This window comes from Nelumbo nucifera, chromosome 7 (assembly GCF_055504915.1).
Source record: "Nelumbo nucifera cultivar China Antique chromosome 7, China Antique-T2T, whole genome shotgun sequence".
Lineage (NCBI taxonomy): Eukaryota > Viridiplantae > Streptophyta > Magnoliopsida > Proteales > Nelumbonaceae > Nelumbo > Nelumbo nucifera.
This window is the reverse complement of record NC_142655.1, coordinates 39,502,422-39,524,800: the sequence shown is the minus strand read 5'-3', so window position 1 is coordinate 39,524,800 and position 22,379 is coordinate 39,502,422. Positions and strand designations below refer to the sequence as shown.

Genomic DNA, 22,379 nt, shown 5'->3' with positions numbered 1-22,379 from the left:
GTTGATTTGCTTGCCCTTAAAAAAATAAAAATAAAAGTAAAAATAAAATAAAATTTAAATTTAAATTTAAATTTTAGGAATTTAAATTTTAAAATCTAAATTTGAATTTAAATTTAAAAAAAATTAAATTTCAAATTTCGAAAAAATAATCAAAAAAATCAAAAATTTAAAAATTCAAATTTGAGTTTAATTTGTAGAATTTAAATTTCGAATTCCAATCCAAGTACATGCGGCCAATAGATTTTTCCAACCCAATGCTAACCCATTCTCTAGTCCACATAACCCTAGGTGGGAAAATCAGCCCAACTTCAATTATAGGGCCTAAGTCCAAGAAAACCCCCTGCCAGATATGCACTCTCATTGATCTAAAACCCAGACTCGTTGGGAGTATAATGATTACCCTAGGACTCAAACAGCTCAACCATGTCAAACCTATACACAATCCCAATAGCAATATCGCCGATCTAACTCAATGGCCCAAAATTTTTAGAGGACACAAGTATAGAGTTCATTCTAGCAGGTGTACCCTAGGAACCAACCGGTTCAACCGTATCAGGCTTACCCACAACCTCCTCAAACCCGTATCGTCGATGAGCAATTCATGAAGCTTCAACAGCTGATCCTAAATCAGCAGCAGTCCATCGATAGATTAGAAAGCCGAATAGGACAGCTAGCCAAAGCCAAGAAGAGGAGAGGAGTAGGGCAATTACCAAGTCAACCGGTTGTAAGTCCTAGAAATCAGCCACCGAGTTTTTCTCCACAACAAGTTCAACCACCTCCTAAGGACCCTCAGCTTGAAAATACCAAGGCTATTACAACCTTAAGGGGTGAGAGGATTTTAGAGGACCTGTGTGAGAAAAAGAAAATTGAAGAAGAAGAAAAGGAGCAGGAAGACCCTAAGTTGGGGGGAGAAGAAGAAGGGAAGGAAACTCTAGAAGAAGAGACTATAGAAAACCAACCCGTAGTTCCCTTTCCAACTTCACTCACAATCGGGCTGGTGCTAAAGAACAAAGACATTTACAATGAGGAGAGCCAGGAAGTCCATATTAACATCCCTCTCCTCAATGTGATCCAATATGTCCCGGCCTATGCCAAGTTTTTGAAAGAGCTATGTACTCAAATGATAGAGCCACAATCGGCCCAACAAAAAATGATGCTCTCGGCAAATGTTAGTGCAGCTCTCTTAAATCAACTCCCCCAGAATGCGAAAGACCTTGGTGTTCCTCTCATAAGTTGTGGCATCACTGGGATCACCTTTGATTGGGCACTAGTGGATCTTAGGGCCAGTATAACTCCGCATCCATCAATTTATGATAGGTTTAGGATCAGCGAATTAAAATCAACCCCGATAATTCTAATAGCTCGTTGATCGGTTAGTCAACACTCCTTGCAATGTTATTAAGGTTAGGGCAGAGGGTTGTCACTTCCCATTAGATTTTATCCTAGACATGACCCCAATCGAGGAGCTGAACCATATCCTGATAATCTTAAGATGTCCGTTCCTAGCAACGACCATCAACTATAAATCGGGAGAAATGAACACTTCATTAGGGGAGCAGAAAGTCCGATTAAACATTTGTAGTGCCTCTAAGTATCCAAACCGAGGGGAAGATGAGTTCAAAGTAGATATAGTGGATGGACAAAGTGCTTGAATGTGTCCAATTGAAGACGTCAAACTTAGCGCTAGTTGGGAGGCAATCCAACGTAGTTTTTAGTGTTTTTTCTTTTAGGATTTGTTTTTCTTTTCTTGATTCCAGACTAGGTGGCATACCTTGAACCCCTCAGGAAAACCCTACCCGTTGTTCCCTTTGGCCCAAATCTTTTTTGCTTCGTTCCAATCATGCCATTAGGGACAATGGCATTTAAGTTGGGGGTGAGGAAAGAAAGAGAAAAATTGAAAAAAAAATTGTGAAGCTATGCCTTTAAAGATGTAGAATTAAAAATTCACTGAAAATTTTAAAACTTTTCATTAAAAGAGATTTCCAAACAGAAAAAGTCAACAAAACTAATAAAATAATATTGAATTTTATAGAAATTGGTAGCAAGTTTGCCCCTGTCAAGATAGGAAGAGAAAGATTGAGAAATTAGACAAAATTCTTCAAATTGTTAAGAAACGGTGGACTACCCTGAACAGTGTTGCAAAAAAAAAGAGAGAGAGAGAGAATAAAATGTCAATGGACACCCTAGACTTGGTAACCAGGTCTCTTCACCTAAGTCAAATGTCAAGATTTGCATCAAACAGAAAAGGGAATGCCAAAGACACTTACCTAACACTTAGTAACCGGGTCTCTTCACCTAAGTCAAGTGTCGAGATTCGCGTAAAACGGTGAAAGGTAACAATAAAAATAAGTTCAGGGGTAGAAATCCGCTGTTAGAAATAATAAGAAGAATACCTGTTTGATTTTTAAATCAATCTCATCTTATCAAGATAGTTTGCAGATTGAAGGGTAAATAAGATTTTTAAGCCATGTTTCAGTAATATTCAAAATAAGACAGCTTTACCCTTAAAGCCCAATATCGATCTATACAGAGTTTGAGAATGCTAGAATCAGAATGCTTGATTAATTCTGTTAGGGATGACCTTGTATTGGGAAATATCTATATACTTAGTGTAATTTTAAGGCTGCAATCAAAACCTGGGTATGTTGGGGCAGTCTGAGAATTAACCTAAGTGGGTAATCATAGTGACAGAATCAGCCCCTTTGTCAGCAAAGTGAATGATCGGGGACAACACTCTCTCTGATGGAAACCTAAATTGTCGGCAGTTGATTTCAAACTTGTTTCATATTTGTTTTGCAAAATATATTTATATATATATATATGTTATGCTTTATGAAAAAGGTTTGCAAAGGTTATAATTCTTGGGATCCATCCCAAGTAGAGAGTGCAATAATGTACCTTGTAGTCGAGGGAGAGGTCCTCTCTTATCGGGCAATGTTTAATCATTATGGGCTGAGAGATTAAGTGTAAGACCATTTTGGGCTTATATACCTGATGGGCTAATCTCACTTAAGATCATAGTCCTTGGGCCTTCATAAGGTGGTTGGACTCAATGGCCATTTAGAGTAAATGTTGGACCTGTTATGAGCCCATACTGGGGTTCACTGTCTTCAGCAATGAATTCGGCCTGGCCTTGTAACAGAGGCTACGCTGAACCCATATGTCTTTTGTGAAGATCAATATTAGGGTCCCATGCCATACAAAAAGAGCCAAGTTAGCCAGCAATTAAAAGGGGAGGCGAGCCCACTTACTTAATGGGCCTAGGGCCCAAGATTAATATGATTAATCAATATAGGTGAATCTTGTTTAAATATGGGTTTGAATCAACAGATAAGGATAAGAGGATAAGTCTTATCCACTTAAAGAGTCCAGACCAAATAAAGATTTGGATTAGGAATTAGGAGATAAGGTCTTTAGGATCTATTTAAATAGATGAGGGCGAACTGCAAAAAGGTTACATACTACTTTCACCTCTCCCTCTCCTTCTACTCTTGCCGCCATATACCCTGTTCGATCTCTATTCTTGGACTGATCAAGATTGGATCTTGATTTTAATTTTTGCAAGAAAAATCATATCTGAATTCGTGCTCACCTCCCTTTGCTTGATCCTTGCTAAAGGATTGCAGTTCTTGCTGAATGACTACATTGTTGATCCTGCTTCATCTCAAGCTACGTCATTTTTAGTGGAGGTAGGATTTGGTACCCTCTTTGGGTGTGAACACCTACTTTGGAAGCTATGTTTATGGATTTCGTATTAGGTATAACCTTCCCTTTATTTTGATTCTAGATCTGGTCCGGTTTGTTTCAAAAACGATCCTTGGAAAATGTAGTTTCTCTAAAACTAGGATTACGATTCTCGGAAGTGAGAAAGAAAATTTTTGAAATTTCGTCCAGCCACCCTGCATGGTTCAGCCATGCCTTTGGAGAGAGTGACTCTGTACCTAAAAGGAACGAATCCCTTCTTGGAGTTGTGCATGTTGTACCTGTCGACTATCTTGTCAATGTAAGTAGATTGGGATAATCCTATTGCCCTTTTCAATCTATCTCTATAGAGCCGAAGTCCCAAGATATAGGAGGCTTCTCCAAGATCTTTCATAGAGAATTGTTGCGAAAGCCATACCTTCATCGTAGTCAACATTCCTACATCATTCCCAATGAGCAGAATGTTGTCTACATACAGAATCATGAAAGTAACCTTTTCTCCCACTGTCTTTCTATAAACACGAGGTTCATCCTGATTCTACTCAAAATCAAACTATTTGATTGTTGAGCCAAATCGGATGTTCCAACTTCTGGAAGCTTGCTTCAACCCATAAATGGACTTGTTCAGTTTACACACCATGTGTTCCTAACCCAAGGCAACAAAGCCTTGTGGTTGTTACATATAGATATCTTCAGTAAGATCTCCATTTAGGAACGTGGTTTTAACATCCATATGCCATATTTCATAGTCAAAGTGTGCAACTATAGCTAACAGGATCCTTATGGATTTGAGCATGGCCACTAGCGAAAGTGTCTCCTCATAATCGATTCCTTCTTGCTAAGTGTACCATTTTTCGCTACAAGTCGAGCTTTATAGGTCTCAACCTTTCCATCAGGGCCCTCCTTCCTCTTGTAGATCCATTTGCAACCGATTGGTTTCACCCCAAGGGGTGGGTCTACGAGAGTCCAGACTTTGTTGGTTTCAATCGAGTCCATCTCGACTTTCATGGCATCTACCTACTTAAAGGGGTCTATGTCCAACATTGCTTCCATATAAGTCACAGGATCTTCCTCACTATTCGTAGCTTCCATTAAGTAACTTTCTTGATCATAGTCGAAACGAATTGGAGGTTTAAAAACCCAGATAGACCTTCTAAGTTGAATATTATTATCTAAAATATGTGGGTCATCTCCTACTACTCATGAGCTTTCTTCATCAAGAACAACTTCTTGATGATGATCGTTCGGGATATTGTCCTCTTCCAAGAAATAGGCTTTTCGACAAATAAACAATTTTTGTTATCTTGGGTTATAGAAAAGATACCCTACGGAGCCCTTGGGGTAGCCTACAAATAGGCAATCATTGGTTTTGGATTCCAATTTGTCTGCACTTGTTCTTTTGACGTGTGCTGGACAACCCTATATTTTCAAGTGTCTTACACTTGGTTTTCTTGTTGGTCCAAATCTCATAAGGAATCTTATGAAACTGACTTGGTTGCAATCCAATTTAGCACGTAAATTGCAGTCTCTAATGCATGTCCCCAAAAGGATATGGGTAACTCTGAATGCATAAAGGGTGGCCTGGCCATATCCAACAGAGTTTGATTTCTTCTCTCTAACACACTGTTTAATTAAGGTGTAATAGGAAGAGACAACTGTTATATAATCCCATTGTCCTTTAAGTAGTCCATAAATTCGTCAGAGAGATATTCACCTCCTTGACCTGATCGAAGGGTTTTGATCGGTCTCCCCAACTATTTCTCAACTTCTTGTCTAAACTCCTTGAACTTTTCAAAGGATTCAGACTTATGTCTCATTAGGTACGCGTAACCATACCAAGAATAATCATCGGTGAAAGTTAAGAAATAACAGTGTTGGTTTTGTGTCCTAACATTCATGGAACCACGCACATCTGTATGTATAAGGTTAAGTGTGCATGTAGATCTTTCAGGCTTACCTGTAAATGGCCTTTTTGTCATCTTACCTTTGAGGCATGTCTCATAAGTTAGTAGATCTTCCACGGTGAGAAAATCTAGAGGACCATCATCACCAATCTTGTAACGCGTTCTATATTTATATGGCCAAGTCAGTAATGCCATAGGCATGCGAGATTAACTGTATCACATGTTCTTTTCTTGGGAATGTGCTCTAACATAGTTTCGATTTTATTTGTTTCTAGAGAAGGATAGAGGACATAAAGACCATTCTCAAGTTCTCCATTAATAAGGAACTTGTTATTCTATTTGATTGTAATCTTATTACTAAATAAAACAAAATAACCATCCTAACATAGCTTAGAAACTAAAATCAAATTTCTTCTAAGTAATGGTACATAAAGACAATCTTTCAAAGTAACTACTCCTTCTCTAAAAGTCAAATCTACTGTTTCTATAGTAGAAGTCACAATAGTTGCAGTTGTCCCCAAGTAAAGCACAACCTCATCATCATTTAGCCTTTTACTTTCCTTGAACCCCTGCAATGTGTTACATGCATGAGTGGAAGCCCCAAAGTCAATATACTAGGATGCAGAAGTGACCAACATATTGGTCTCTATGACAAAATTACCTTCTTTGTTCTTGTGGGATTCCAGATACTGAGGACAATTCCTCTTCCAATGCCCAGTCTTCTTGAAGAAGTGGCATTCATCAGATGACTTGTCTCTCTTTTGCTTCTTTGGTTTGCCTCCCTTTTCTGAGGCCTCTCCTTACCCTTTCTTTTCCTTGTTGCCAGATTTGCCACCTTCAACAAGCATGGCTATCAGCTTGTCCTTCTTAATCAGTTCTTTAACTCTTTGCAACATATTGTTGAGCTTCTACAAGCTAACTTTTAGATTGTTCATGTTGTAATTCATGACAAACTAAGTAAAGGATTTGGGCAGAGAGTTCAGGACAACATCAGTCTTGATGTCATCATCAAGTTGAAAGCCAAGAGACTCCAATTCATTTATGTAACCCATCATCCTCATGACATGGTCATGCACTAGTTGTCTTTCGCTCATCGTCATGGTCATCAAAAGTTTGAGGATCTCCTGTCTTATAGAATGATTCTGCTCCTCATACATGGTCTTCAGACTATCTAGGATATCTTTGCAAATATCAATTTTATCAAATTGTCTCTGAATAGAATTGTCCAAAGAGGCTATGACATAACATCGGGTAAGAGAATTTTTCTCTTCCCATTCCTAATATTCCATCCTTCGTGCTTAAGAAGCCCTATCACCCAGACATTCCAGTTCTGGGTTTTTGGCAACCTTGTCCAATTTCTCGAACGTGAGCACTAGATTTAGGTTACGATCCCATTCTATATAGTTGGGTCCTTTCAGTTTGTTATCGTCTAACAATTTAGCAGAATATCTATGTGGTATTTCTGATAAAAGGCATTAATGATTAGTCCACAACCATAATATTGTTTCATGTTATTTTTCATAGAATGGACTTTTATCTATATTTCATCTCCATTTGTTCATCTTTGAGCATTCCCTCCTATCTCAGTGACAAAGACATAGTTCATGTCCCTGGGAATGTGAGAAATCACATAGGTGCATGGGACCAATTGTTTCAGCTGCATAACCCCACCACTTTCTGTGAAGGATCATATATCCACCCATCCAATGAGTTTTCCCTTTGGCCTCCATCAGACAAGGTAATTGCCATTTTAGGTTAAACCTCTCTGTTTGGTAAGTGTAGACCCGTCATATTGGGAGCTGCAAGGTTTCGTGGAAGAGTCTTCCATTTTAGGATAGGCCCCTCTCATTAGTCTATGGCACCCCTATCATCTCATAAAGAAATCTCACTAACTACATCATTGAAATGGATAACCCAATTTTATGGTGCATCTCCATCCACCAATTCAGCTTGTTTTCAAGCTAATGACGGAAGGCCTTTAGAGAAATCATCCTATGATATTCCCTATCTTATTGCACTTATATTAATCCAAAGGGAACTAGTATATCATCCTTAGGTTAGATTTACGTCATACCATAGTGGCTCCCACTAACTTTCATAAAGTCAGATTCAAATGGGCCTTTAATGGGCTAGGGTTCCCGTGAGGTTCCTCTTAGGGAGGAAGCTAATTAGGGGGCCCATTGAAAAAAGAGAGATCATGCAATGAGCTATGGGTATCTATAGGGATGAGAGATCCATCACATGGATGGCCGAACCTTGTAGGAAGGTCTCTCATCTGGGAATCGCATTCCCTATTTTAGAAAATAGCATTTTCAATGATCAATCTTGAACCAAACCAGACCAATCTGAAACCAAAAGGGAGGAGAGGGATATACCAGATACAAAATAGCAGTAACTCCCAATGAAGGTGTTCACGCCCAAGGAGAAAACCAAAACCCACTTCCATTAAAGATGACACAGTGTGTGTTGAAGAAAAATCAGTAGGATGGCTCTTTAGCAAGAACCAAATTCTTTAGCAAGAATGGAGTAGAGGGGTGGCGAGCATGACTTTTGATTACTTCTTCTACCAAGAAGCAATTCCTCAATAATACCTTGAGAAGTCTTGACTGACCGATCAGCGAGTTGCAGAATTATCGGGGTAGGTTTTAACTCGTCGATCCTGAACCTTTCATAAATAATAGAGGGGAGCAGATTTACACTAGCCCCAAGATCCAATGGGGCCTGATTGAAAGTGATTCTAGAGATGAAACAACTTATTAGAGGAGCACTAGGGTCTTTCATTTTTAGGGGAGTTGGTTTATGAGAACCACACTAACATTTGCCAAGAGCATCACTTTTTGTGGGGCCGATTGTTGCTCCCTCTTTCGAGTACACAGCTCTTTCAAGAACTTGGCGTAGGCCAGGACATGTTGGATCACGTCAAGGAGAGGGATGTTAATATGGACTTACTTGAATAACTCCCTGATCTCCTCATTGCGAGTCTCTTTCGTCTTTTGCAATGGCCCGGCTGTGAATGTGGTTGGAAAGGGAACTACAGATCGGTTAACTATAGGTTCTTCTTCTAAATTTTCCTTTCCTTTTTCTTCCCCCCGTAAACTTATGGTCTTCTTGCTCCTTTTCTTCTTCACTGATATTTCCAAGTTCCTTTTTCTCATACGGGTCCTCTAAAATCCTCCCACTCCACAAGGTCATAATAGCCTTGGCATTTTCAAACTGAGGGTTCTTAGGAGGTGGTTGAATCTGATGTGGAGGAAAACCCGGTGGCTGTTTTCTAGGATTTGCAACCAGTTGACTCGATAGTTGTCCTACTTCTCTCCTCGCAATGGCTTCAGCTAGCTGTTCTATTTGGCTTTCTAATCTAGCGATGGGCTACTACTGAGTTAGAATCAGTTGTTGAAGCTGCCTGAATTTGTCATCAACTGTACTAGACTGAGGAGGTTGTGGGTAAACCTGATAAGGTTGGACCGGCTGGTTCCTAGGGTAAGTCTGTTGGAATTGGCTCTGCACTTGTGGCCTCTAAAATTACTGGGCCATGGAGTTAGATGGATGGTACTGCTGAGACTATGTATTAGGTTGATGTGTCCTCCAAGAAAAGTTAGGGTGATTTCTCCACCCAGGATTGTAAGTATTTGAAAATGGGTCATTATTAGGCCTCGAGAAACTCTGGGTTGCTTAAACCTATTGGATAAACGGCAGAAACTGGGTCACCGTTGGACAATGTTGGGGGTGGGCCGAGCTAGCACAAATGGAACAAACTTTAGGATAAGGTGACAAGGTTGGGGATGGGCCAATTTGTTGACGAAATGGAAGGGCTTGATGAAGCTTAAGTTATTCATAAGAATTTGGGGTGTTTTTAGGCTTAATTGTTGAGATTCTATGGTTAATTTGGGTATTTATGAGTCAATTTAATGCATTCGGATGTTTTGTCACTTTTCAGGTAACTAATCATCAAAGATGAAAGTTATGGGCCAATTTAGGACAAGCTGATAAAGATTAGGGACTAAAGTGCAAAGCTCTACACCCAACTGTAGCCCAACTGAAACCTTATGGGAGAACAGCAGTTCGGCCCATCAAGGAGAACAGCCCAACTGCAGTTCGGCCCACTAAGAACAGCAGCCCAGTCCGCAGCCCTAGGGGAAGCTCCAAAGGCGGCTAGCTTTAGAGAAGGAAGGGAGGCTGAAGAGGAAAGGTATAAAAAGAAAAGAAAAAGAAAGAATTAGGGTTCGGACCCTTGAAGAAAAAAAGAACAGGAGAAGAAGAGAGTAGGAGAAGATCTTTTGGATGAACCACACTCAATTCGAAGAGAAGAAAAAAAGGAAAACACAGGAAAACAAAGGCGGATACAAGATTGAAGATTCGTGAGCCAAGATTGAGAGATCGGTTGCAAGATACTTTCTTTTTCTCTTGTAACATCATGTTTACTCTTGATATTGGGATGTTGCTTGTTCTTAATTACATCATGAGGGGCTAAGTTTCTATTGTTAGGGATTAATGCTTGATCGTGCATTGATTTTCATTCATTAATAAAATCGATGAGGTTCTTGTTATATTGTGTTATTTGTTCTTATTACTTATCATTGATTGATCACCAATGATTCGCTCTTTAATCAATATTATTCATTGAGAGATGATAATTGAGGTGGAACTAATAACCCTTATTCGACCAATAATTAGGTAGAGATATCATTTGTTGGTAGGATTTCCTTGTAGGTGTATTAATAGCTTGTGTTTATACAAAGAGGATTTCGATTGAAAGAATGAGAATTCATGATTGTAATTCCATTTAATTGAACATAGGTTTAGCTAATCGACTCTTGAGAAAGATCGACTAGTGCTTTTAGGAAACACCTTGGAATATAACAACCCTCGTGAGATTTTATTGATATTGAATCTTGATGATCGTGATAGGATTAATCCCTAGCAACTTTGTTATTGATTTTGTTCAAATTACTGGTTTTTGTCATTTAATTTCCTTAATTAGTAGCGCTAGTTTAAATTCCTTAAATCGCAAACCCAAATTAATTATTGCTTTAAACAAGTTGAGAAGAAATTAATAGGAGGCTAAATAATTCATTCCTCGTGGAAACGATTCTGTATTCCTTACTATATTACTTGCACAACTCCGTACTCTTGTGGATAGCGGTCAAGTTTTGGCGCCGTTGCCGGGGAAAGAATTTTATTTAACACCATAAGTAATTTAGTTTCTTTTGATTTAAAGCGCATTTCTTTATTAGTTTTTGCTAACTTTGTTTGCTTGCATTCTTGCTTTAGGTAGCGTTTTGGTGTATGCGAAGAACTCGAACTTCACAACCCGAGCTTCTTCCTTTCAGACCTGAAATTGAGAAGTTTGTTAGAGAAAACAGGAAAGCTAGCAAGGAAGGCTTTCAGAGATGGCGGAGGATAATGGAGGTAACCAAGCAGATCGACATGATAATGAGAGAACTCTTAGAGATTTTGCTATGCTTGGGCTACATGGTGCACAACAGAGTATTGCAAGGCCAAACATTAATGCCAATAACTTTGAGATTAAGCCGGCTCTACTCCAAATGATCCAATCAAGTGTGCAATTTTATGGCATGTGCAATGAAGATCCTAATGCTCACATTGAAAATTTCTTGGAAATTTGTGATACCTTCAAATACAATGGAGTTTCACATGATGCTATAAGGCTTAGGCTTTTCTCTTTCACCTTGAAGGATAAAGCTAAAGCGTGGTTAAATTCTCTAACATCAAATTCCATAACCACATGGGCACAGTTGGCATAGGCTTCCTTGGCTAAGTATTTTCCCCTAGCTAAAACCGCAAAGATCATCAAAGACATCACTACTTTTCAGCAATTTGAGAATGAATCATTGTATGAGGCTTGGGAAAGATTTAAGGATTTGTAGAGAAGCTGCCCTCACCATGGCTTACCTAAGGGACTTTTGATTCAGACTTTCTACAATGGAGCCATTCGCACTACTAGAGATACTATTGATGCTGCTGTAGGAGGTTCCTTGATGAGGAAAACTATAAATGCTGCTTTTGATCTTTTAGAGGAAATGGCAGCTAAAAATTGTTTGTGGCCAGCCGAGTGGCTAAATCCACCTAGATAGGGAGGCAAATTAGAAGCGGACTCCATAGCATCCTTGTAGGCTCAAATTTCAACTTTAATCAAGCAATTGGGCACCATGAACGTGCAAGCCAACGCCATCAACAATTCTATGCAACCAATCTGTGAGTATTGTAATGGTATAGGTCATGTTAGTTCTGACTGTTGTGTTGGAAATTTTAATTTTGCAGTTGGAAATTTTATAGAGCAATGCAATTTTGTGGGGAATCAATTCCAAGGAAGGCAGGTCAACAACCCTTACTCCAACACATATAACCCAGGGTGGAGAAATCACCCCAATTTTTCATAGAGTAGTAATAACAACAATGTTGGCAGTTCTAGTTTCCAAAACAACAACATGCCTAGACAGCAAGGACCACCAGGATTCCAGCCACATCCTCAGCAGGATAGATCAGCTTCTTTTGAAGCCAAGCTGGATAAATTCATGGACATGATGAGTAGCAAGATGAGCAGCTAGGATGAGGCCCAGAGAAGGATGGAAGCTAAATTTGATCAAATTGCAAAGAACCATTCATCTTCAATTCACAACTTGGAGGTGCAGATAGGCCAACTAGCCAATGTTATTTCAGCTAGGAACCAAGGTAATTTACCAAGCAACATTGAGACTAATCCAAGGGAGCAGCTCAAAGCAATTTCACTAAGGAGTGGGAAAGTGCTGGAGCCAAAGCAAGATGTGCAAAGTAAGAGGACAGGTACAGATGTTGAAATCTATGATGAAGAAACCATTGATAAGTCAGAGGACAACCAAGGTGACAAGGGGAATCACTCTAATGCCCAACGTTCACCCTATGTCACACGAATCCCTTTTCCTCAAAGACTGAAGAAGCAGCAAACTGAACAACAATTTTCCAAATTTTTGGATATTTTTAAGAAGCTGCAAATCAATATTCCTTTTGCTGAGGCTCTTGCCCAAATGCCTCAATATGCTAATGCTAAATTTTTTAAGGAGATCATCACTAATAAGAGGAGATGGGAGGATGACCAAACTGTATCATTGACTAAAAAGTGTAGTTCAATCATTACCAGCAAGATGCCTGCCAAATTGAAAGACCCAGGGAGTTTTACAATTCCATGTGTTGTTGGTAGCATTGAGTTTCCTAAGTGTTTGTGTGATTTAGGTGCTAGCATTAATTTGATGCCTTTGTCTATTTTTAGGAAACTTGATCTGGGAGGGGTCCACCGTAGACTCCACAACCGAAGCCGAATACATTGCCGCAAGCGAGGCTGCCAAAGAAGTCGTGTGGATGAAGAAGTTCATTCACAAGTTGGGAGTAGTTCCATCCAGCACATCACCCATCCCGTTGTTGTGTGACAACAATGGAGCAATTGCTCAAGCTAAGGAGCCACGAGCCCACTCGAAGTCAAAGCACATCGAGAGGAAGTACCACGTACTGTGGGAGATTGTTGGTAGAGGGGATGTCTTGATTCAGAAGGTAGCATCAACAAAAAATGTAGCAGACCCATTGACGAAGCCACTATCACAGAAAGTGTTTGAGAAACACGTGGAAAGCATGGGACTCCGGGCTTATACCAGATAGGACCTAAGTGCAAGTGGGAGTTGTTAGATAGTCTTTGTATGCCCTTAGCTTCAATCAGAATGATGTACTTTTGAAATTTATTGTAAATGAATAATGTGCATATTTGATTCATGTTCTTGTGGTTTGTTTCTGTGTTATACCCTTAAACTGGACACTTAATGAGGCTCGTGTTAGTTTAAAATGTTCACAACCGGTAGGTCGGTCTGGGTAGACCTATCTTGATAAGGCTGACACTGATGTGCCACCAAGTCGGTTGGGGTGGCCTATCTCAGTCGCCAGGGTGAGACCCAAGGCACATGCAGTATAGGATTAATTGAATCTTTGAACTGGACCAAATTTCCAGTGTTGCCCTATACCTTGGAGATTAATGGGCAAAACTGGAAAGTTACACCTGACCCCTAGACTCGATTATGATACTACACTATGTGTCGGATTGGGCTGTCTTTGATATGCCAATCAGTGAGATCCTTAGCGGGGGTCAAAACCTGGGTATGTTGGGACAGTCTGAGAATTCATCTGAGTGGGTGATCATAGTGACAGGATTAGCCCCTTTGTCGGACAAAGGTAATGATCGGGGATGCACTCTCACTAATGGAAACCAAGACTGTCAGCAGCCGATTTCAATCGTTGAGATTTGTTTTGCAAAATATATTTTATATGAGATATAAAAGTATATAAATATTACGGTTTCTAAAATGTTTGCAAAAGGTTTTAATTCCCGGGATCCACATAAGCAGAGAGTGCAACACTGTTCCTTGCAGCCGAGGGAGAGGTCCTCTCTTGTCGGGCAGTGTTTGATCATTATGGGCTGAGAGGTTAAGTGTAAGGCCACTGAGGGTAATACCTGATGGGCTAATCTTGCATCTGCCCACAGCCCCTGGGTTTTTATAAGGTGGCTTGGCCCAGGGACAACTCAATGTAAGTGTTGGGCCCAATAGAAGCCCATGTGATGGGTTTCAGGGGGTGCACTGTCCACAACAGTGTATTCGGCCAGGCCTTGTAACAAAGGCTGGACCGAACCCATGTGGCTGATGTGTAGATCAATGATTGGGTCCCACACCATACAAAGAAGCCCAACTGGGCAGCAGTTTGGAAGCAGTTTTGAGCACATTGACTTATTGGGCCTAAACCCCATTTTGAACTGGTCCTTTTAATTAGTTAAATAGAGGGGGTGGATCTGGGATTAAATCAGCTGATAGGATAGAGTCCGACTCTATCCACTCAGAGAGAGACCAGATCTGAATTCAGATCTGGAAACCTCCTGATAAGATCAGGAGAAGGCTGATCTAATCTGCAGATAAGATAAGGGTTTTATCCTTATCACTTAAAGAGAGTCCAAATTCAGATTATGATCTGAATTAGGAAACTCCTAATAGGATCAGGAGCTGATCTCTTTAAGCCTACAACAGGAGGGGGCGAACCATCCAGATCATCCCAAAAGTTCCAAAGATACTAGATCTCGAATTACAGAGAGAAGAATACATAGTGTGACTGCGCCTTCTCCCTGTGATCCCTTCCTGTTGCTGCCATACTGCCAGTTCATTCTCCAACATTGTAGGAGTGGTCAAGATTGGATCTTGACATCAGTCTTTGCTGAAAGGCTGATAGGAAGTTGTGCTCACTACCTCCATTGGATTCTTGTTGAATAATTCGGTTCATGGGACAGACCCTGCTGATTCCGCTGCTCCATCCATTGTGTCATCTTCAGTGGGAGCCATCTTTGGTGATCTTCTTTGGGCGTGAACACCTCCATTGAGAGATATTATTTCTCTGTATTAGGTAGATCCCTCTCCCACTGTTTCATTTCAAATATGGTTCGGTTTATGGTTCAAGATTGATCCTTAAAAAATATGATTTTTCTAAAATAGGGAATACGATTCCCAGTTGAAGGGAGAGAAATTTTTGAAATTCGCCCACCCTATTCCGCAACTTTTGGGCATCCATGTGATGGACTTCTCATCCCTTCAGAGAAGAGAGATGATGATCCCGAGATCAATTAGAACTTTCCAGATGAACTCCTTCTAGCTATTCAACATTTGAGTGCACCCTGGTATGCAGATTCGGCAAATTATTTAGCTTGTGATATTTTGCCACCAGATTTTTCTTATCAGCAGAAAAAGCAGTTTTTGTCGGAAGTTAAGCATTACTTGTGGGAGGATCCTTACCTTTACAAGATTTGTGGTGATAATATCATTAGGAGATGTGTGCCTGAGGAGGAGATGCTTGACATTCTTACTCATTGCCATGACTCAGCATATGGTGGTCATTTTGGTGCAACAAAGATTGCTATTAAGGTTCTAGAGAGTGGTTTTTTTGGCCTACATTATTTCAAGACTCTAGAGGGTTTGTTGCTAGATGTGATCGCTGCCAGCGAGTAGGAAATATCTCCAAGAGAAATGAGATGCCATTGACTTCTATCCAGGAGATTAAACTTTTTGATGTGTAGGGAGTTGACTTCATGGGTCCTTTTCCATCCTCACATGGGAACCATTACATTTTGGTGGGAGTGGATTATGTCTCCAAGTGGGTTGAAGCAGTTGCATCCCCCACCAATGATGCTAGGGTAGTGATTAAGTTCCTGAAGAAGCTTTTCTCGAGGTTTGGAGTTCCTAGAGCTATCATTAGTGATGGGGGATCCCAGTTTTGCAAAAAACAGTTTGATTCTCTCCTCAAGAAATATAATGTCTATCATAGGGTTGCTACACCCTATCACCCCCAGACTAGTGGGCAAGTCGAGGTATCTAATAGGGAACTTAAGAAGATTCTGGAGAAGACTGTCAATGGGTCAAGGAAAGACTGGGCTGCAAAACTTGATGATGCTTTATGGGCATATCGAACTGCTTACAAAACCCCTATTGGTATGTCCCCTTATAGGTTGATTTATGGCAAGGCATGTCACCTTCCTATCGAGTTGGAACACCGGGCCTTTTGGGCAATTAAGGCACTGAACTTCGATATGAAGACTGCAGGTGAAAAGAGAATGTTACAACTTAATGAGTTAGATGAGATTAGATTGCAGGCATATGAGATGGTCCGATCACTTCTCGTGCACTCAGAGCTACCCACATCCTTTTGGGGTTATGCATTGGAGACTGTGATATACGTGCTGAACCGGGTTCCAACCAAATCAGTTCCAAAGACTCCCTATGAGCTTTGGACCGGAAAGAAACCAAGTGTGAGACACTTGAACAAATTGGAATCCAATACCAGTCGTTGCCTATTCGTAGGCTACCCCAAGGGCTCTGTGGGTTACCTATTCTATGACCCAGGTGAACAGAAGGTGTTCTGTAGCCGAAATTCCAATTTCTTGGAAGATGATTACATCCTGAACAATCATCGTCAGGAAATTGTTCATGATGAGGAGAGCTCAGGGGTAGGGGAGGTGTCCCACAAGTTCTAGGTAGTGACCAACCAAGAAGATCTACCCGGGTTTCCAGGCCTCCAGTCCGTTTTGGCTATGACCAAGATAATTACCTGGATGAAGCTATGACTTGTGAGGAGGACACCGTGACTTATACGGAAGCTATGTTGGACATAGATTCCTTGAAGTGGGTAGATGCCATGAGAGCTGAGATGGACTCAATGGAGACCAATGGAGTCTGGACTCTAGTAGATCCCCCCCCCCCCGGGGTAAAAGCAATTGGTTGCAAATGGATCTATAAGAGGAAGAAGGGCCCCAATGGTAAGGTTGAGACTACAAGGCTCGTCTGGTGGCGAAAGGGTATACTCAGAAAGAGGGCATCGATTATGAGGAAACCTTTTCATCGGTGGCCATGCTTAAATCCATTAGGATCCTACTAACTGTAGCAGCATACCATGACTACGAGATTTGGCAAATGGATGTCAAAACTGCGTTCTTGAATGGAGATCTTACTGAACATATCTATATGCAGCAACCGCAAGGTTTTATAGCTACGGGTCAAGAACACATGGTATGTAAATTAAATAGATCCATATATGGACTTAAGCAAGATTCTAGGAGTTGGAACATCTGGTTTGACTCTACTGTCAAAAGGTTTGACTTTTAGCAGAATCTGGATGAACCTTATGTTTACAAGAAATCCAGTGGGGATAAGGTTATGTTCTTAGTTAGGTATGTAGATGACATTCTGCTCATTGGGAATAATGTAGGAATGTTGACTACGGTGAAAGTATGGCTTTCACAGCAATTCTCCATGAAAGATCTTGGAGAAGCCTCCTATATATTGGGTCTTTGACTTTATAGAGATAGATCGAAGAGAATAATAGGATTATCCCAATCTGTTTACATTGACAAGATAGTCAAAAGATACAATATGGAGAACTCCAAGAAAGGAAATGTTCCTTTTAGGCACGGAGTCACTCTCTCCAAGGGGATGTCTCCCAAGACTCTCGAGGAGATTGAGGGCATGAAGGACGTTCCTTATGCCTCAGCCGTAGGGAGCATCATGTATGTCATGTTGTGCACCCGTCCTGACATCGCTCAGGCAGTGAGTGTGGTAAGGAGATTCCAGGCCAACCTAGGGTAAGAGCACTGGACTGCTGTGAAAAATATACTTAAGTACCTTCGAAGGACAAAAGAGTTTTGTCTGGTATTCGATGGTAGCTCACTACAGATCTAGGGGTATACTGATGTCGATTTCTAGTCAGATCTAGATGATAGAAAGTCTACATTTGGGTATGTTTTCACGATAGGATCTTGTGTTGTTTCCTGAAAGTCAGCAAACAGGGGTCCTAAGTACCGAGAATAACAGTCCACAACCCTAGCCAAACACATTGCCGTAAGTGAGGCTGCCTAATGAATGAATGTGTTCATTCCTGAATTTGGAATTCAACACATCACCCATTCCACTATTGTGTGACAACACTGGACCTGCGGAAGATTGATGTTAAGATGTAGCATCAATGGAGAATGTGGTAGACCCATTGACTAAGCCACTGACACAAAAAGTGTTTATGAAACATGGGGAAAGTCTAGGACTCCGGCTTGTACCCGTTTGGACCTAAGTGCAAGTGGGAGTTGTTAGATAGTGTATGCCCTTAGCTCCAATCAGAATGATGTACATTATGACATTTATTGTAAATGAATAAAGTACATATTTGATTCATGTTATTGTGGTGTGTTTCTGTGTAATACCCTTAAACTGGACACATATGAGACTCGTGTTAGTTTAGAGTGTTCACAGCAGTTGGATAAATCTGGGGAGATTTATCCTGCTAAGGCTGACACTGATGTGCCGCCAAGTTGGTTGGGGTAACCTGTCTCAGCTGCTAGGGTGAGATCCGAGGTACATGCAGTGTAGGTTTACTTGAAACCTTGAACCGGACCAAAATTCAAGTATTGCCCTAGACCTTGGTGATTAGTTGGCAAAACTGGAATGTTACACCTGACCCTCCATCGAATTCTTGCTAAAAAGTTTGGTTCTTGCTAAAGAACCACCTACTGATTCTGCTCCACCCTACGTTGTGTCATCTTCAGTGGGTGTAGTCTTTGGCATTTTCCTTGGGCGTAAACACCTTCGTTGGGAGTTACTGTTACTCCGTATCAGGTATATCCCTCCCCTACCTTTTGGTTTCAGATCTGGTTCGTTTTAGGTTCAAGATTGATACTTGAAAATGCAGATTTTCTAAAACAGGGAATGTGATTCCCACATGGGAGAGAGAAATTTTTGAAATTTCGCCCAACCTACCTACAGGGTTCGGCCATCCATATGATGGATCTCTCATCCCTTTAAGAATCTCTCACATGCCCTCAATCTCCTCGGGAATCTTGGGAGACATGCCCTTGGTGAGAGTGATTCAGGGCCTGAAAATAATATTTCCTTTCTTGGAGTTCTCCATACTATATATTTTGACTATCTTGTCAATGTAAGTAGATTGGGATAATCCTATTATCCTCTTCGATCTATCTCTATAGAGTCGAAGTCCCAAGATGTAAGAGGCTTCTCCAAGATCTTTCATGGAGAATTGTTGTGAAAGCCACACTTTCACTGTATTTAACATCCCTACATCATTCCCAATGAGTAGAATGTCATCTACATACAGAACCAGGAACATAACCTTATAGATCCCTACATCATTCCCTCTTTCTAAGTGTACCCTTTTGCCACAAGACAAGCCCTATAGGTCTCAACTTTACCATCAGGGCCCTTCTTCCTCTTATAGATCCATCTGCAACCAAGTATCTTTACCCTAGGGGGCGGATCTAGTAGAGCCCAGACTCTATTGATCTCCATTGAGTCCATCTTAGCTCTCATGAAATCTACCCACTTCAAGGAATTTATGTCCAACATAGCTTCTGTATAAGTCACAGGATCCTTCTCACTAGTCATGGCTTCCACCAAGCAACTTTTATTTGTCATAACCGTAACGAACTGGAGGCCTGGATACCCGGGTAGACCTTCTAGGCTTGTTATTTTCTAGAGCTTGTGGGACATCTCCTACTACCCCTGGTATCTCCTCATCAAGAACAACTTCTTGATGAAGATTATTCAGGATGTAATCTTCCTTTAGGAAGTAGGCATTTCGATTGCAAACATTTTTTTCTCTTTTGGATCATAAAATAAGTAACCTACAGAGCCTTTGGAGTAACTTACAAATAGGCAACGACCGGTCTTAGATTCCAACTTGTCAGCACTAGTTCTTTTAACATCTGTCGGACAACCCCAAATCTTCAAGTGTCTTACACTTGGTTTCTTACTAGTCCAGAGCTCATATGGAGTGTTAGGAACGGATTTGGTTGGAACCCGATTCAGCGCGTAAATCGCTGTCTCTAATGCGTAACCCCAAAATGATATAGGTAACTCTAAGTGGACAAGAAGTGAACGGACCATATCTAATAGAGTCCGAATTCTCCTCTCCGATACACCGTTTAATTATGGTGTACCAGGAGGAACCAATTGTGATACAATCCCGTTTTCTCGATATGATCAAAGGGCCTTAATGTGTCTCCCCAACTGTTTCTCGACCTCTTGTTTGAACTCTTTGAACCTTTCAATGGATTCAGACTTATGTCTCATTTGGTATACGTAACTATACCATGAGAAATCATCGTCATTTTACCCTGAAGGCAAGGTTCACAATCTAGAAGATCTTCTACAGTTAGAAAATCCAAAAGAACATCCTTTACCAATGCTACGATACGATCTATATTAATGTGGCCAAGTCAGTAATGGCATAGGCACGTGGGATTAAATGTACCACAAGTCCTCTTCTTGGGGATCATTTCCAACGTAGTTTCGGTTATGTTTGTTTCTAGAGAAGGATGGAGAACATAGAGACTATTCTCAAGTTCTCCATATGCGAGGAACTTATTATTTCATTTAATAGTAATCACATTACTGAACAAAATAGAATAACCATCCATGCACAATTTTGAGACAAAAATCAAATTTCTTCTGAAGTTCGGTACATAAAAACAATCTTTAAGTACAATTATTCCTTCTCTGAAAACTAATTCCACAGTTCCTATAGCTGTAACTGCAACTGTTGCAGAGGTCCCCAAGTAGAGCGTTACTTCTCCGTCACTCAGTCTTCTGCTTGTCTTGAACTCCGACAATGTGTTACATGCATGAGTTGAATCCCTTGAGTCAATACACCAAGAAGTAGAAGTGACCAACAAATTGGTCTCTAGGATAAAAGATTCGAAATTACTTTGCTTCTTAGTCTCCAGATATTGAGGATAGTTCCTTTTCCAATGGTTGGTCTGCTTGCAAAAGTGATAGGCATCAGATGTCTTGTCCTTCTTTTGCCTTTTAAGCTTGCTAACATTTTTCTGAGGCTTTTTCTTTGCCCTCCTCTTCTTCTTACCCAAATTGCCACCTTCAACAAGCATTGCTATCAGTTTGTCTTTCTTTATCAGTTCTTCAACCCTCTACAACATATTATTGAGTTCCTGAAGGCTAACATTTAGCTTATTGAAGTTGTAATTCATGATAAACTGATTAAAGGAGGGAGTCAAAGAGTTTAGGATGGCATCAACTTTGGTGACATGATCTAGCCCTGACCCGAGTGCCTCTAGTTCATTAATGTAACTCATCATCTTAAGACAATGGTCATGAACCATCTGGCTCTTGGTCATTTTAGCGGTCATAAACAGCTTTAAGACCTTTTGTCGAGTAGAACAATTCTGCTCTTCATACATGGTCCTCAGACTATCTAGGATATCCTTGGAAACTTCGATCTGATTGAATTGTCTTTGTATCGGATTGTCAAGGTTGGCTATGATGTAGCACCGGGCAAGAGAGTTTTTCTCTTCCCATTCTTGAAACTCTTTCCTATGTGCCTCAAAAGCCCTATCACCCGGACGATCCAGAGCAGGGTTCTTAGCAGCCTTGTCCAATTTCTCAGACGTTAATACCAACATAAGGTTACAAAACTAGTCAGCATAGTTTGGGCCCCTAAGCTTATTATCGTCCAACAACTTGGAGAATTTTCCATTTGCCATTTCTGATAAAAGGAAAGGTAGATTATTAGTCTGCAACCTAAATTGATTCATGTTTACTACATGGATATGGCTTTTAATTCATGTTCCATTTCCATTTGTTCATCTTTGAGATTTCTCTCCTATCTCAGTGACGGAGACTGCGAAGTATGTCTCTGGAAATGTGGGAAATTACATACAGTGCATGGAGCCAACTATTTTAGCTACATAACCCCACCACCTTCTATGAAAGATCATATCCACTCATCTTATGAGTTTTCCCTTTGGCCTCTATCAGACAAGGTTCATTGCCATTTTAGGTTAAACCTTTCTGTACAGTAAGTGCTTACCCATCATATTCGTGAAATAGGCCCCTCCCACATCAGTATATGACACCCCTATTATCCTATGAAACAATTCAACAGACCCAACAGCAAATGGATAGCCCAATTTTATAGTGCATCTCCTCACTACTGAATGACCCATATTCTTGCTAATGATGGAAGGCCTTTAGAGAATTCATCATATGAATCTCCCTATCACATGCACTTGTATTTTGCTGGAGGGAACGAATAATTACGCCCTAGTTCTCATTTAGGTCAAACCAAAGTGGCTCCCATTAACTTTCTTAAAGTCAGATTCAGATGGGCCCTAAACGGCTAGGGTTCCGCACAATTCCTCTCGGGGAGGAAGCTGATGTGAGGCCCATCAAGAAGGAAGAT

General features: G+C 40.6%; 1 protein-coding gene and 1 non-coding gene across 2 annotated transcripts; one reads left to right on the top strand and one right to left on the bottom strand.

Moving 5' to 3' along the window:
* Positions 1–10,996: 10,996 nt before the first annotated feature.
* On the top strand, positions 10,997–11,371 carry LOC148790386 (uncharacterized). The gene has a single exon (XM_088892280.1). It carries the CDS (start codon positions 10,997–10,999, stop codon positions 11,369–11,371), a length of 375 nt encoding a protein of 124 aa, XP_088748406.1.
* A 39-nt stretch (positions 11,372–11,410) lies between these two features.
* LOC148790385 (small nucleolar RNA R71) lies at positions 11,411–11,517 on the bottom strand. The gene has a single exon (XR_016079074.1). It is a non-coding gene; the product is annotated as a small nucleolar RNA R71 (small nucleolar RNA).
* Between the last annotated feature and the right edge of the window lie 10,862 nt (positions 11,518–22,379).